The sequence below is a fragment of the Anastrepha ludens genome, chromosome 4, assembly GCF_028408465.1.
Source record: "Anastrepha ludens isolate Willacy chromosome 4, idAnaLude1.1, whole genome shotgun sequence".
Lineage (NCBI taxonomy): Eukaryota > Metazoa > Arthropoda > Insecta > Diptera > Tephritidae > Anastrepha > Anastrepha ludens.
The window spans coordinates 42572631-42590090 of record NC_071500.1 but is presented as its reverse complement, the minus strand read 5'-3'; the positions used below and the strand labels follow the sequence as shown (position 1 = coordinate 42590090).

General features: G+C 35.6%; 1 protein-coding gene across 1 annotated transcript in view; it reads left to right on the top strand.

Annotated features, from left to right (window-relative positions):
- Positions 1 to 17460, top strand: part of LOC128862104 (uncharacterized) — an 88199-nt gene that overhangs the window by 13573 nt on the left and 57166 nt on the right. Inside the window, exon 2 of the mRNA XM_054100536.1 lies at positions 14324 to 14534. Coding sequence (XP_053956511.1) covers positions 14324 to 14534 — 211 coding nt within the window. The remainder of the gene's footprint in view (positions 1 to 14323; positions 14535 to 17460) is intronic.

Sequence of the window (17460 nt, the reverse complement as noted above, 5' to 3'; positions counted from 1 at the left end):
TGCCAAAAAATAAACTTTGATGATTAATTATATATTTTGTGTTTTATTGAACAATTCGCGCTACTTTTTTGACAGAATGTATAAAAGTTTACATAAATAAAGCTCATGAGCGCAGTGCCATCACAAAATAACCCCGCGTTTCTTGAAAAGGTGCCAAACCTTCGCGTTCTTCCCACACGGATAAGGAGTAATCTGCGACGCTTTATTAGACCAATTATGAGGCACAATCCATGAAAGCGGCATATGGTCACCATGAACAACATCGACAATCCACTGAATACATCTCGTTTGATTGTCAAGGATAATATAGAGCATTTCCACACCCACTTTCCAACTTTACAAACTCCGATGGTAAGCTTATTGGTATTGAGAAGAGGCGGTATTAGCAAACTGCTAATATCCTTAAAACAATCTGGGATGTTTATGAAGCAATAAATTCACATCCTACCAGTGTGCCCTTATCTTTCAAATCTTAAAGGTATTAAGATGCAAGGTGACGCCAAATTAGTCCCATTCTTTTTTTAATAAATTTTTAACTAAGTAAAATAAAAACTAGTTTTGAGTAATGGAAATATTTACTTTAAACGTTATGCGCTCCATTACTGTCTGTTTGTATACTGCAGTTGTCTAGGTCGCAAAAATCAAATCCAATTGATGACACCATTTGAAAGAATTGATAATTTTTCGATAGGGTGATTAATTTTTCGATGATCCGCAATTATATTCCATTCCGAACTACGACTTGCTATTTTTATTTGCGAAAAGGGCTATTTGCGACAACGAACGATTAATGAGCAGACGAACCAATGAAAATTACAATTCCAATGGATACCACGCAATCAAAGACGATCTTTATAATAAGGAAAATAAAAGAAAAAACCTTTTAGTGTAGCGTGGTACATGGATGGATTAGCATTTAAAGAGGTGTGTTTGGAGTAAAATATGACACTTTGAAGCCAGACAACCATTTTTCAGGCAGCAATACGAGGTGTGTTCAAAAAGTATCGCGAATTTTGTGTTTTTTTTTCAAAAATTATTCATTTATTCATTAATTTCTATGTTGTCCCTTTCAAAGTAATCCCCATGAGATATTATGCACTTGTGCCAACGTTTTTTCCAGTCTTCGAAGCACTTCAAAAAATCATTTTTTTATCTTGTTCAGCTCCTCCTTCGGTGCCGTCTTTATCTCGTCAATCGTAGCGTAGCGTCGTCCGTTCATTGGCCTCTTCAGTTTCGGGAACAAGAAAAAGTCACAGGAGGCCAGATCTAGGGAAACGGTGGCTGTGGCATCATTAGTGTATTGTTTTTGGCCAAAAAGTCGTGCACAAACGATGTGTGAGCAGGGGTGTTATCGTGATGCAAGAGCCAATTTTTGTTCTTCCTCAAATCCGGGCGTTCCTTGCAGGTAATATTCCTTATTGACCGTTTTACCCTGTGGCAAGAACTCATTTTTCGGTCTTGGTTCGTGCGGCAGCTTCCATTGAGATGATTGAACTTTGGTTTTTACGTCATAACCATAAACCCAAGATTCGTCACCAGTTATGACCCTCTGGAGCAAATTTGGGTCATTGCGGACAGCGTCCAACATCTCATTAGCAATGTTAATGCGATGTTGCTTTTGCTCGAACTTGGGCAGTTTTGGTACGAATTTTGCGACGACCCGTCTCATGCCCAAATCATTGAAAAAAAAATCAAATGGCACGTGCCAATCGATATGCCTAGGTCTTCAACAACTTCTTTAACGGTGATTCTACGATTGACCAATACCATTTTCTTCACTTCATTAATTTTTTCGCCCGTTGTTGAAGTGCTTGGGCGTCCGGCACGCTTTTCGTCGTTCACATCTTCTCGGCCTTCTGAGAACGGTGGTACTGATAAACATTGCTTTGGTCCAAAGTAGCTTGCCCGTATGACACAGTCAACATTCAGAATGCATCCACGCACTTAATTTCGTTTTTCACACAAAATTTGATACAGGTTCTTTGATCCATCTTTTTGAATAGGTAAAAATCGAAGACGAGCCGAAACACGTGCAAGCAAAGCAGTTGTCAACAATTAACTGAACATTCGAAATGGCCGAACTCGTCGGCATGTGTGAGAGACATATCGCCACAAAAAAATCGAAATTCGAATATACGTAACCTGCGAAAATTCAAAATTCGCGATACTTTTTGAACACACCTCGTATATGCAATAGCGGAATGCGTAGAGCTCTATTTCAGATAACAAAAAACAGAAAACAGGAAACTCAAGCGACTTTTAAAGGTATTAGATTAAACCAGTTATCTTTTAAACGTGTACGACTGCACCTTAGTAAGCTGAACCCTTCTGTAACAATCACACCTATGGTTAGCAAACAGTTTACTTCAACCCACAAGCTATCTTGACAGGCTGAGAGAGGCTGGATATGGACAAAACTGATGTTACCTGACATGTCCGACCGATTGTCGCAGATCCTTTTGTTATTAAGCAGAAGAGACTGTATGCAGCTGGTTGGACCACTTTCTATGGGCGAAGCACATGTAAAAAGTAAGCCTCTCAGTCAGTGCCCAGCATATGGAGTGGGAGGATGAGACGGCGGATCACTTTCTATGCATCTGCCCGGCCTTCGCCTAATTCCGGCTTGAAGTCCTTGGCACTGATGATGGACTTAATGTTGTCTGCGGGATGTACTTGCTAGTGTCTCGACAAAAAAAAACACAATGCAAAGTTGAACACGCTTGACATGACGAACCAAATTCACATTGAAGGAGCTCATAGGGGCAATAAACTCTTTTTAATTTCCTGAGCTCGGGTATCATTTGTCAACTTGACAAAGTAAGAGGAAGGCACTCCAAAAATTTAGTATAAATTAGAATATAGCGTATTTTGGGCCTTTTCAGCCAAGGAAGGATTGCATGAGCTTATCTAAGAACCAGCTAATAATTATCAATTTTAATAAAACATTACAGCGGAACTTTGTGCAATCTTCACATTCTATGATTTATAGTTCTCTAGATAATAGTCAAACATTTTTTTGGGGTTTTGTAGCATATATGAGTATGGTATTCTCCGTTTTAAAATAAATATAGGAAAATACCTAACTCTCAGCTTTCCAACGAAAAGTCATCCAATTACATTAACAGCCAATAAAAAAGTTTTACCGGATTGCACCACCTTGCATGTACAGGTATGTTTTATATGTTATGTGTGTCTATATTGCATTAGACTGCTACAAGAAACCGTTATGTAAAACATCTACAATGTTTTAGTGACCCAATTGCATATAAAAACTGCAATGAAATTCATATCAGCTAAGATAGTTTCCCTGTTTTGCAGTCCACCTTCTGCTCGCTTGATAGAGATTTACAAAAATTCAATCAATTAATGTGCAATGTAACTCACTACATTATAATTACACACACATACATATACGTCAATGAGATGTAGTTTCGCATAACATGAACATGAACAAGAATATTTAGTGCGAGCACATATAGGACGAGCTCTTAGTGCATGAGTATACAAGTTAACGCTACTTATATTTAAAGTTCATTCACTATACGCGTTTCCGCTGAAAGTTGATCCACCTCAGTTGCTCGATCTTTTCGCTGACGCTATGTCTGTAATAAACCGTGTGAACGGCAACAAGTGAAATTCCGCGAATATGGTCACGCGGCATAACAGGTGATTGAGGGAATGCATAGGTTAAATTAGCTTTAAGAAATTTTGTAAAGTTCAGTTGATAATTTACAGTGTTGAAATAAAGGCGGAGTTGCTCCGGAAAAAAATTATTTTTTTAAAGTTATCAATGTAGTGATAATTAATTGGCGCCCAACGTGGTAGGAGGAATTCGGCGCGAGTATTTGTAAAAAGGACAAGCAAGTCAAAATTTTTGCGTGCCTAAGACGACCTCAAGTAGCTCGCCGCGCCTCAAATAATTACAAGGACTTTGATTTTTGCGTGCCTAAGACGACCTTAAGCAGCTCGCCGCACCTCAAATAGCTTCAATTTTTAAGTGCCAAGACGACCTCAAGCAGCTCGCCGCGCACCACAAATGTGCCGAAAACTCCAATAAACCACAACAACTCCTGTAAAGGACAAGGTACAACCACGTCTGTAGACCAGTTCGCAGACAACCTCGCGAGAAGGAGTACTGGTAGACCCCCAGTAGCCGAAATAGGCAAAAAGGACCCCCTACAGACTCTGTGTAGGCAACGGCGGTAACTATTTAAAATTAATTTAGAAATAAGAAAACCAGAAATTGTGGAAATTGTGTGAAAATAATTGGAAAAAAGTAGAGTTAAATTTTAAAAGCCCGATTGTTAAATTTAGTTACGAAGTGGAAAATAGTTTTATTATCCAAGGAAAATCCATGAGAGAATAATTATTATTATTATTATTATTATTATTATTTATTGTTCGGCTTTTACATTTCATTACATTTCATTTTTAATCATTAACATTAGAACGTACGACAGTGACACTAGGTCGTTTGTCGGAAGAAAAAAGAAAAAAACAAAATCTTACATTTTACATATGTTACTATGGTACTATGTATTGAATTCGCTTAAAATTAATTTTCTATATTCTATAGCACCAGTGATGAACTTAAATAAGTTATTATATCCAGAAGGGCCAACACCATTTAAAATGTCTATGATTTCATCTCGGTTTAAACTAAATTTTCCAAAAAATCTTTGACGAATTCTTTTAAGTATCGGGCATTTTCCTAAAAAATGTGTGATGTCTTCTAATTCATTTAAGTTACATAAAGTGCAGTTTAAATCCCTTTGGCTTCCCAAGTATATTAAATCACATCTGGCTTTCATAATCCACATAATTTTATAGATTCCAGTATTATCGTTTAAATAGCTTCTGGCGTTGTTATGGTCTAATTCCTTATATAATCGGGTGCTTTGGTGTGCCCTTTCCCATAAAGTTCGAATATTCGAATCATGAAGAAGAATGGAGAGAATAATTAAATTGAAGAAATTAATAGTGAATTAATAAATTAAGAAATTAAATATAAAAAATAATAGTGAATAAGAGCTAAATATTTTGTAAAGTATTTTTATGAGCCAATTAAAGAGTTAAATATTTTGTAAAGTGCAAATTTGAAACAAGGGACTTTAGCTAAATTAAATTTTATGAAACTAATAAATTTGAACCAAATTTAAATTATCTCTTGACATTCAAAATGAGTAACCCAAATAATTTAATTAGACCTCCTATCCTTAATGCACCAATCCCTCCTAATCCTAACAATGCTATCAACATACCAGGACTGAGTGAACTAATTACGAACATTGTGAATAACGCGATAAGGAATACGAACAGTGGCTTAGTAGGAACAGATCAAATAATAAATCCGGAACACCGTAACAATTTAGGCGAACTCGATAAAATACCGGATATAGTAAGATCAATTAGAGAATTCTCAGGAAAACAAGAAGAATTTAACTCGTGGAGGAAATCAGTAGAGCGTATACTTAAAATTTACGAACAGTCAATAGGTACACCAAAATATTATGGGATCCTCAGTGTTATCAGAAATAAAATTATCGGCGAAGCTGACGCCGTACTGGAGTCCTATAACACTCCACTAAATTGGAAATCTATCTCGAAGTGTCTCACACTTCATTACGCGGACAAACGCGATATTCCTACTCTAGAGTACCAAATGACGACTCTTGTGCAAGGACACCACACTGTACAGGATTATTATCAGATGGTATATACAAATTTGTCCCTCATCCTAAACAAAATAGGGTGTATGGAACTATCTAATGACGCAACAAATCTTTTAACTCAAACCTACAGGCCCTGGATACATTTGTACGTGGTCTCAGAGGAGATCTACCACGCTTACTAGCTATGAGAGAACCAGTGGACCTGCCACAAGCGCTCCACTTATGTCTCAAGCTGGAGAACCAAAGTTTTCGCACCAATCATGCGTGCAACAATCAAAATTTTACAAAAAGATTCCAAAATCAACCACCACCGGTACCACAACGCAAGTTTACTCCTCAGCCATTTCAGAAACCTACCGTATTCTACCCTCAATTGGCCCACATGCCACAGCCTATAACAAATGCTTTCAGAAATTATAGCTTTCAAAAGCCACCCTATTTTAATCAAACCGATAACAATAATTACAATCCGCAATTTGCACCACCGCGACCTTTCGGACCGAAACCACAGCAAAAACATACACCAATGGACATCGACCAGACCATGCAGACAAAGAGAGTCAACTACATGAATCGGCCACCACCAAACCAGGCATTTCAAGGAAAAAGACCACCAACAACACAACCACAAACGCAGGAAAAACGTCAACGCAACTTCAACATAGAAACGGAACAGTATGAGGACTTTAGTCCTGAATCCGAACCAACATTACCTGAATACCTTGACTCGATTAGAAACTATAACATAACAGAAGACGACTTTCCTTCAGATTTCAACAACCAATTTAAAAATATGGACCTAACAGATATTCATTTTTTAGAATGAATGCCTCTTCATTGCCCTACATAGAGAGCAAGACAGGCGATGGTGAGGTCATAAAAATTCTGATAGACACAGGTTCTAATAAGAACTATGTGCAACCCCGACTAGCAAAAAAACCAATTAAAAACGAAACTCCCTTTAAAGCTAATTCCGTAGGAGGACATATTGATGTCACACACTATACTTTTGCAAACATCTTCGGATTAAAGGAATCCAATATAAAATTCTTCATTCTACCAACGTTAAAATCATTCCACGCTATAATAGGGGACGACTCATTAAAGGAACTAGACGCAGTAATACACACCAAAGACAATTATATGACTATTAAAAACTGTTTAAGAATAAAACTAAAGCAACAGATTTCACAAGATGTGAATTCAATCAATATACGGTCAGAGCATTTGACCCCAATCCAAAACTCAATGTTGAGAAAATTAACAGAAAACTACAAATCTTTATTTAGCGATCCAGACGAAAAACTGACGTTTACAACCAATGTAAAAGGTGAAATCAAAACAACATCAGGAACCCCAGTATATACAAAAAACTATCCCTATCCGATGTGTCTCAAAGACCATGTCGAAAAACAAATTGAGGAATATCTCCGCGACGGTATTATTCGACCATCTAGGTCTCCATATAACTCGCCTGTATGGGTAGTACCAAAAAAATTAGATGCGTCAGGAGAGAAAAAATACCGAATGGTGATAGACTATAGGAAACTAAACTCAGTAACAATAGCAGATAAATATCCAATACCCGAAATAAATGGAGTACTTTCAGAACTTGGAAAGAATGAATTCTTTTCAGTACTCGATCTAAAGAGCGGCTTCCATCAGATTCCTTTAAAAGAATCAGATATAGAGAAGGCAGTTTTTTCGGTGAATAATGGGAAATATGAATTCACCCGATTACCTTTCGGTCTCAAGAATGCTCCTTCTATTTTCCAAAGAGCTCTTGACGACATTTTAAGGGATCACATAGGGAAACGATGTTATGTTTACATCGATGACGTTGTGATATTCAGTAAAGACCAAGAAACCCATTTTAATGATATTAAAACAATTTTTGATACCTTGAAACAAGCAAATTTAAAAATTCAGCTTGACAAATGTGAATTCTTAAAGACAGAAGTAGAATTTTTAGGTTTTATTATTTCGGAAAACGGTCTCAAAACAAACCCCAAAAAAGTAGAGTCAATAATAAATTTTCCAGCCCCCAAAACCCTGAAAGACTTAAGATCATTTTTAGGTCTGTCTGGTTTTTATCGCCGCTTCATCAAGGACTATGCGAAGCTTGCGAAACCCCTGACAGCCCTTTTAAGAGGGGAGGATGGACGTGTGTCCAAAAATCGATCCAAAAATATTCAAATCACATTAAATGAAGAAGCCTTAATTGCATTCGACAAAATCAAACTTTCTTTGACTACAGAAGATATAATACTAAACTATCCCGATTTTACAAAACCCTTCCAACTAACCACAGATGCAGCTAACTATGCAATAGGAGCAGTCCTATCTCAAAATGACAGGCCCGTCGTTTTCATATCTCGTACATTAAGCGAAACAGAAGAGCACTACGCTACCAACGAGAAAGAGATGTTAGTCATCATCTGGTCACTAAACAATTTACGTAATTATCTCTACGGGTCACGAAAAGTGCAAATCTTTACGGACCATCAGCCTTTAACTTACGCCCTCAGCAATAAGAATAATAACAATAAAATGAAGCGATGGAAGACCATCCTTGAAGAGTATAATTATGAATTATACTACAAACCAGGAAAGGCAAACGTCGTAGCAGATGCCCTATCCAGACTACCCCAAATCAACCATCTAACAAATTCTGAAAATGACAATAATTCACTAAGCGAAACTATCCACAGCGACATTAGTTCTTCGCATCATTTGATACCAATAGCCCAAGAACCAATAAATGTGTTCAAGAATCAAATTTTTCTTAAAATAGAAGAAACGTCATCTTATCAATTTCAAATTATATTTCCAACTTATCATAGGCATATCATTACTGAAACCGAATTCAACCAACAAAACTTAATAAATCTTCTGAAAAGATATCTAAACCCATCAGTTATTAATGGCCTTCATACTGACGAGAACACCTTAGGAAAAATCCAAGAAATTTACCCAATTTATTTTAGCAACTGCAGAGTAAGATTCGCAAGAAACATAGTGAAAGACTTACCTAACGAAACAGAACAGAATAATGAAATAATTAAAGAACACAAACGCGCTCACAGAAATGGTCGCGAAAATAAAGCACAAATTTTAAGAAACTTTTACTTCCCACAAATGCAAGCAAAAATTGATAGAATCGTTAAACAGTGTAAAATATGCAAGGAACAGAAATACGAACGACATCCTACAAAACCACTATTACAATCAACTCCTATTCCTCAATATCCAGGACAAATAGTTCACCTCGACATTTATCATACTCACAAAAAAGTAATAGATAAATTCTCGAAGTATGCCCAAGCAAAAATAGTTAATTCCAGAGCAACCCAAGATATAATACAACCCTTGAGAGAAATCCTTTTAAACTACGGAATCCCCGAAAAAATAGTCATTGATAACGAAAAATCTTTGGGATCACACCCAATAACTCATTTGATAGAAGATCAATTTAATATAGCAGTTTTCAGAGCACCCCCTTATACCAATACTGTCAATGGACAAATAGAAAGATTCCATTCAACTATAGAAGAAATCATGAGATGCATAAAAGCCGAGAAAATCCATACCTCATTTCAAGACTTATTAGAAAAATCCATGTACAAATACAACTACACAATTCATTCCACTACCAACCAAAAACCAATCGAGTTATTCTTCGGAAGAAGAGTATCAACAAATCCTTTGGAATTACAAAAAGATAGAAATGAAAATATTAATAGATTGAAAGCAAAACAAGTAAAGGATCTTAACTATCACAATAAAAATAGACAAGTTTTTAAAGACTATAACCCAGGAGATATTATATTTGTAAAAACCAACAAAAGAATAGGAAACAAACTTTCATGTAGATACAAAGAAGAAACGGTAAAAGAAAACAAAAATAGTACAGTTATCACTCAATCAGGCAGAACAATTCATAAAGGATTAATTAGGCAATAATAAAAATTTACATAAAACAAAATAGTTATAATTATAATCCTTATAACAAAAACTAACAATTTTCTGATTTCTATAGAAACAATATGACAGACAACAAGGACATCCTACTAATACTAACCATACTAATCATGACGACCACTAGCTTAACAGAAATGGAAATACTAGACTACTCTAAAAATCATTTAATAACGATCAATGACGGACAAGCTAAAATACAAGAAGGGACATTCAAGATAGTACACCATATTGACCTGTACCAATACGACAATTTTTTAAAAGACGTACTAACCTACCTTAACAAGAATATTCCCGCTAACAACCTTTTCTACCCCATCCTTAAGTCTCAGATAGACATATCCTTAGTAATACTTTCGAACATAAAGCCAAAAATGGAATTTAGAAATAAGAGAGCTATTAATGCATTAGGTACGGCATGGAAGTACATTGCTGGTACTCCTGACCGCGAAGATTTTGATATTTTGAATAATGATCTAAACAAACTAAAGGAAAATAATAATGATCAAGTAATAATTAATGAAGTTTTCAATGAGAGAATTAACAACTTAACAACATTAGGAAATCAACTACTAAATTCGATAAGAAAAGACAATTATGTAATAAGTGAAATAACTCTGAATCTGGAAAGTAAAATAAGAATTATTAAAGAAGAATTAGTAAACATTAAGTACGCCATTCAATGGGCTAAAATTGGAATTATGAATACAATATTGTTGAATAAAAAAGAAATTGAGATAGCAATCATGAAATTAAAAGAAGAAAGAATGCCATTCGCATCAGTTGAAGAAGCATTAGAATATGCAAAAGTTAACGTAATAACTAAGGAGTCAAGAATTTTATATTTGGTAAAAATACCACTAACAAACAATATTACTTATAAGAATATTATAATAAGACCAGTTAAGAGAAATAAAGAAATTACTAAACTTGATTTCGAAGAAATACTAAAGAACAAAAATGAAATATATGGAATTAAGAATAAATGTATGAAATACAATGAAATAAAAATTTGTGAGAGAAATAACATAATTAATATTAGTAACAGCCCTGCATCCCTCAAATACTAAATAGTAGAAAATCATTTTGCACAATAAGTAATAATCAACACGTACCAACAATCGAGGAAATACAGCCTGGGATAATCTTACTAAACGACTTCAATGGAACACTAAAAACGGAAAAAGAGCAGCGAACTATTTCTGGTACTTATCTAATCAAGTTTCACAACACATCATTGAGCATCAATAACGAAACTTTCACCAATATCGAAATGTCTACGTTGGCAGCAGAACCAGCGATCATACAGCCAACACCGCTAGAAAGGGAACGCATCAACATTTTATCATTAGAAGCCCTCAACGAACTACATATTAACAACACGAAAAAGATAAATCTGTTAAGAACAGATTCGACAATAAATAAGAGCGCAATGCTAGGACTAGCAATAATCTTCACAGCAATAATAATAACCTTCAAATTTTGGATAAAACCCACATCAAAAATAATCATCCAAGAAGTACCAACGGAACCATTCAAATTAGTCGACCTAAGGACCAGCACCTTACCGAATCTCCCAGATGCATCAATTAACACAAATAATAACCAACTAGGAAACGTCGTTAGTTATTCAAATCTTCGACTACATGACCTACCCTATTTCTAATAAGACGATCGAGGACAATCGTTTTTAAGAAGGGAGGAGTTAACGCTACTTATATTTAAAGTTCATTCACTACACGCGTTTCCGCTGAAAGTTGACCCACCTCAGTTGCTCGATCTTTTCGCTGACGCTATGTCTGTAATAAACCGTGTGAACGGCAACAAGTGAAATTCCGCGAATATGGTCACGCGGCATAACAGGTGATTGAGGGAATGCATAGGTTAAATTAGCTTTAAGAAATTTTGTAAAGTTCAGTTGATAATTTACAGTGTTGAAATAAAGGCGGAGTTGCTCCGGAAAAAAATTATTTTTTTAAAGTTATCAATGTAGTGATAATTAATTTACATAAGTAAATGTAAATACCACAAGAAAGATATGTATTTGTTGTACCTGCTTGCTTTTATCCATAATATTCAATACATCTGTGCATGTAAAAGGTACTCGTGCAATGGAAACATTTCGGACTGTAAATAATACCAGAATATTGCTAGAACACTCCATTCCTCTTGGAGATTTATCTGCAAAATTTAAACGTCATGCATTAGTTAAGGGAGCAAAATTAATTTTTTATAATACTTTTTTTAATGAAGTTAATTTTATTTAATCATGCAAATATTAATTTCCATGTGAGATGGTCACAATTTGCTTTTACGCAAGCCGTCAAACGATAAGACCAGTCAGTCTTGCAGCTCACACGGTTTCCATGGATATTGACGTCGCTGCTTGAACCAAAGACTTGGAAACTCTCCAAATTTCTGTAAGGTCTTCGACAGGCCTTGTTCTTCAGTTCTGACTACAAACTGCAGTCCAATGGATTCAGATCTGCACTTCCAGAGGGCTAATCTTCTGCACTTATAAACACGGTAATATTGTTTTTTAGCCACTGCTGGAAGGATTTCGCCTTATGGGATGGAGCGGAATCTTAGTGGAAGGCTCAACGCTCTCCATTAACGAAAGTGCTGGTAAACTGCTTTACCACGCTTTCTAAGACATCCTTCTGGTACACTTTTGACCCAGCATTAAGCCATTTTTCGCAGAAAATTAGAGATGTAGTGCCTTTACAAGACACTCCCCAGAAAACCCTTACGGAGGTGGGATGATGGCCACGCTGAACCCTTGGAACACAATTTTTTGCGTGTTTAGAAGTTTTAGCATAGTTTGTCGTTTGCTTATTAAAAACTTCTTCAACAGTGAAAACTTTCTCATCTTTGAAAATAATATTTTCATGGCCGTTGACTGCATGCCACCGACGAAGCTGCTTGCATCTGTCGAGTCTAATTTTTTTCAAGCCCGTTGTCAAAAGATGAGCTGTTGAGCGACGGAAGCCTTTCATATGAAGATCATCGCTGATTAGTCTTGACATGAATCTGATCGATACATTTATTTCCCAGGACATCATTTTCTGCTTTCTAAGGGGATATTTCGAACAGCTTTTATGGCTGCACTGGATGGAACCAAGCGAGGACGACCACTTCTTTTTCTGTGTGTCACTTCAGAGGTTTTCGAAAAACGTTTGATCGTGCGGTAAACAAAGATTCTCGAAATACGAGGTGTGTTCAAAATATATGCTGAAGTTTTCAAATTTCGCAGGCTACGTACATTCGACTTGCGATTGTTATTTTTTTTGTTTATGTTGGTACTCTCGTCTCGAATATATGTTCACGGACGACTAGATGTTAATGCTTTCATAATTTATAAGGTTAGGGAAGTTTCAAAATTTTCAAGTTACGAAATTGCAAAGTTTTTAGAGAGTCACTAAATTGTTTCTTGCAACAATAAATTGTACTCGCATAAACAAAGTTTTTCGATAAAAAAAATACTAATTTATTTATTCATAAATAAGTAGATACTATATTATATGTATGGAATTTTTCGATAATTACTTATTATTTAAGTAAAAATTTAACAAAATTAAACATTTACTTACGACACTAACTTTTGCTTCAATAACAAATAATTGAGCAAGCAAATTTAATGTTAGCGATGGCTTTAGAAAGTTTTGATAAATTTTACTCCTAATTTGTTGTGTTAAGATTCACTCTAAATTTTTATTAAGGAGTTGGCCTCTTACTTTCAATTATATTCATGCAAGAAGACGTTTGCTCGCACGAATTGGTCGAACCGAAGGCAGTAAGAACTCCAAATGCCACTGTAGCAATCTGGAAGCGTTGAATATAAGAGCCTCAAGGCTCGGAATTTTGTTTTTTTGAAGGTGTTTCTTTTTGTTGTGTTACGTGTACACATTTCTGGATCTCGAATTCTTCGTACTTGGTTTTCAACCCTCTAAATTTTCCATTCCACAAAGCTTTACTTTTTTCTGCGTTTCTTGAGATGCAGTATCAGTTCCAAACGGCTCAATGTGGATTTAATGACTATTTATGTTGAGAGGATTTACTATGATAGCTAGAGTGGTTTGGTAGGTTTTGAAGTGCTCAATTGTGTCAGCAAATTTGTCTTTAACTTTTTTTTAGAACTGTGCTGGAGTAATTCGTGTCAACAGTTGTACTGGTTTTATCGCAATATTGTCACCATTAACAATTACGGTACGTCCTGCGTTATCCTTGAAAAAAAAAAATGATGCAGAAAAGTGCTTCCACCGGCCCGCATCGTTCACAACATTTCCTTTCAATGAGATTGCATTGCATCTGAATTAGGGAATATTTTAAAGCATTCAAAAAAACACTAAAAGTTCTAATTTCGAAACTAGCATTTGATTGACACCTCAATTAAAACTACACACGGTGAAACTGCTCAAAAAGATTTAAGTTCTGCCAATAACACCCCTGCTCCAACTACATAAATGGGCGAGAGTATCTGTATCTATATAATAGTTTGTCTATTTCAAATATGCCAGCAGTAAATACATTCGCATGCCAAGTGAATGCACACGAATACTCGCAGCAGCTTCGATCAATTGACTCATTTTTATCTCATGTTATAGGTGTATTTATGAGTATGCGCCTTTTTTGCTTTTGCTCGTTCTAGTTTTTTGCCTTACTCTACTTTTCAGGTTGCTTGGATACGCCATAGAGACCTGCACATCCTCACAGTGGGCACATATACATACACTACAGATCAGCGGTTTCAAACATCCTACCATCGTGATATTGATGAATGGACTCTGCAAATAAAATGGGCACAACAACGTGATGCCGGCGTTTACGAGTGCCAAATATCGACCCAACCAGTGCGAAGTTTTTCGGTTAACCTAAACATTGTGGGTAAGTGGCAATAAACTGACGTTGGTATGGAACTACTTAAATATATATGTATATACTATACTTTTGTATGTATTTTTAAGTGTATATTTTCATAGTTTCTAGAATGTATGTAATAGTAAATATAGTACAATAAGCACACCATTGTGGAGTAACGAATTTTAAAAGAAAGTGGAAAATATCAAGCAATGTAAAGCATCACTGCGATTAAAGGTATCAAATGCTTTGGGACTTTAAATTCACATATACTTTCAAATATCATTAAAAGAAAATCAGTAGCTTAAAATCTATTTATCCATATGGGAAGAAATATGTCTGCAAAAAATTTGTCCACTAGGGCACTACTGAAGCGGGTAGCGTTTGATATAGAAAATCATCGCATCGGTATTTTCTTTTTTTGTTAGAGATGTACTTCATTTAACCTCTTCAGGGACATCGGCACATATGTGTACGTTTAGGTTTTTTGAAATCTTTCCATTCATAGATAAACTCTACGCTAAATGGCCACATATGTGGACATTATTTTTTTTGTTTTTGTAAAAATTACTATTTCTATATTTTACTTATCTTACTCAATTGTTATAAATGTAAGCTGAATCACTAGTAATAAAATGAAAAATAAAATTAACGTTTTTCCACTTTAAACAATTTGTCCTTGAAAAGGTTAAACAAAAAGAAAAATCAGTCATCCGACAAAACATTCCCCACTTTTCTTGCTAAAAATCAACACTGGGCTTAAATGTATTGGCCTCCTCGGAAAGTGTTAGGAAAACATGAATTGGACGCACTTTTAGTATCTAGAGATCATACAATTTGGTTTCGTTGCATATAAAATTATGGCTTATAAAATAATTTGTTACAGGTCTGGACAAAAATGGAAATTTGTTCCTGTTTCGGTCAAAAAAGTTCCTAAAACTAAGCGCAAAAAAGGTAAACGCGAGTAATTTTTATAGGACACTGAAGAGACTATCATAGAAATAATCAAAGAGATTGTTTGGCTTATTCAAATTGTTTTGGGTAATAAGGAGAATTCTGACTATTCTCAACACGTTGAACAACTAATGAGCCACTTTCAAATGCTTCGAATTAAAACGAGCATCAAAATACGCTTTCTTCACAATAACCTGAACTACTTTCCAGTTTATCATGAGGAGCTTAGCGGCTGATTTTTGCTCGGTCATTTAGAAAAGCTCTTTAAAAGCACTCTGACTTCAACTTGTGTTTTTTCAGAGTCAATTTCAAGTTTTATTAAAGAAAGTTTTTTTTGAACTTCAGAACTTAATAAAATAGGATTAGCTTTACAAATGTTGAGCTTTATTATAAAACCATCCATGTTTTATATTTTCTAAACAAAAATTTCTATCACAGATTTGAACTAAATATACCAATTAAATTCGAACTAACTACTATACAAGTAGTAATCCTGCTGCATGATGTAATCCGGTTGTTATGTTACATTTCTGTTGTACGTGAAACAATTTTCCTCAAGCAGTTCTCCTTAAAAGTCTTAAAAGTGACCTCATTCACCTTAAAAGTGACCTTCCCCTTTTAATAAAGTTCACCGGATGAAAATACTACTGTAGGCAAAAAGTAAGGGGAATTTGGTTGTAAAATGAAACGTCTTTATTTATTCTTGTAAATCAATTTCATCCCCTTCAAAATAATCCCCTCTCGACGAAATACACTTATGCCAACGATTTTTCCAATCCCCGAAATATGTCAAATAGTCCATTTCTGGTATAGCCATCAGCACCTTCTTCGATTCAGCTTTTATCTCCTCAATCGACTCGAAACGCGTTCCCCGGAGTGGCCTCTTGAGTTTTGGGAATAGCCAAAAGTCACACGGAGCCAAATCAGGCGAAAACCCAGAGTTGTTGGTCCATAATTCTGGTCTTTTTAGACGAATTGCTTCACATAAACGACGCATAATGCTCAAATAATATTTCTTATTAACAGTTTGGCCAGGTGGAAGGAATTCATAGTGCACCACACCACGAAAATCAGAAAAACTGTCATCATGACCTTTATTTTTGAACGACTCTGGCGTGCTCTTTTCGGTCTGCCCTCGCCTTTAGCACGATATTCGCTTGATTGGTCGGTTGTTTCAGGGTCGTAAGCATAAATCCAAGTCTCATCTCCCGTAATGATGCATTTGAGCTTGTCCTGATAGTCTGAAAGCATTGTTTCACACACATCAACGCGACGACTTTTTCCCAAGAAATTGGAGTCCTTCACTTTATTGACGTGTTGGTCATCTGTTGACGTCGATGGTCGTCCGGAGCCCTCCAAGTCATCAACACGTTCTCGACCCTCTTTGAAGTCTTTGTACCACTTATAAACATTTTTCTGCGACATGGTCGAATCACCAAATGCCTTCTGCAACATGCTAAACGTTTCCGCAGCCGAAATTTCATTCCGCAAACAAAATTTATATTACTGATAATGACATTCACATGAAAGTTGGCCCAGATGTTATTAACAGTGCTGCCAACTCATGGAAAAAATAACTAGAGCAAAATTTTAATCCCAACTTACTTTTTGCCCACAGTAGGATATGTATAGATAGGTTGGGTAATTCCTTCTTAGGTGCTAGATGCTAATACACCTAGAATTCCAATCTTATTGTAAAAATGAATTTTGCTGTTGCTTTTTTCCTGACTCATGTCAACTTTTATATAAGTTGAAAATATTATATGTATTGTTCTATCAACGATACAACTTCTGTAATTAAAATATGGAGCAAAATTAATCAACCAATCGCAAGATTTATAATTTTTGTAAATGGTGCCGTACGGACAGGCAGCTGCAGAACGCAAACAGATAAGCACATAACGATCATTTGGTTTTTATTTAGTAAAACACTTATTCAAAAACAAAATTGGATGCTTAATTTTGCGCCATCCCTTATAGGTACATAGTACAGATAGCG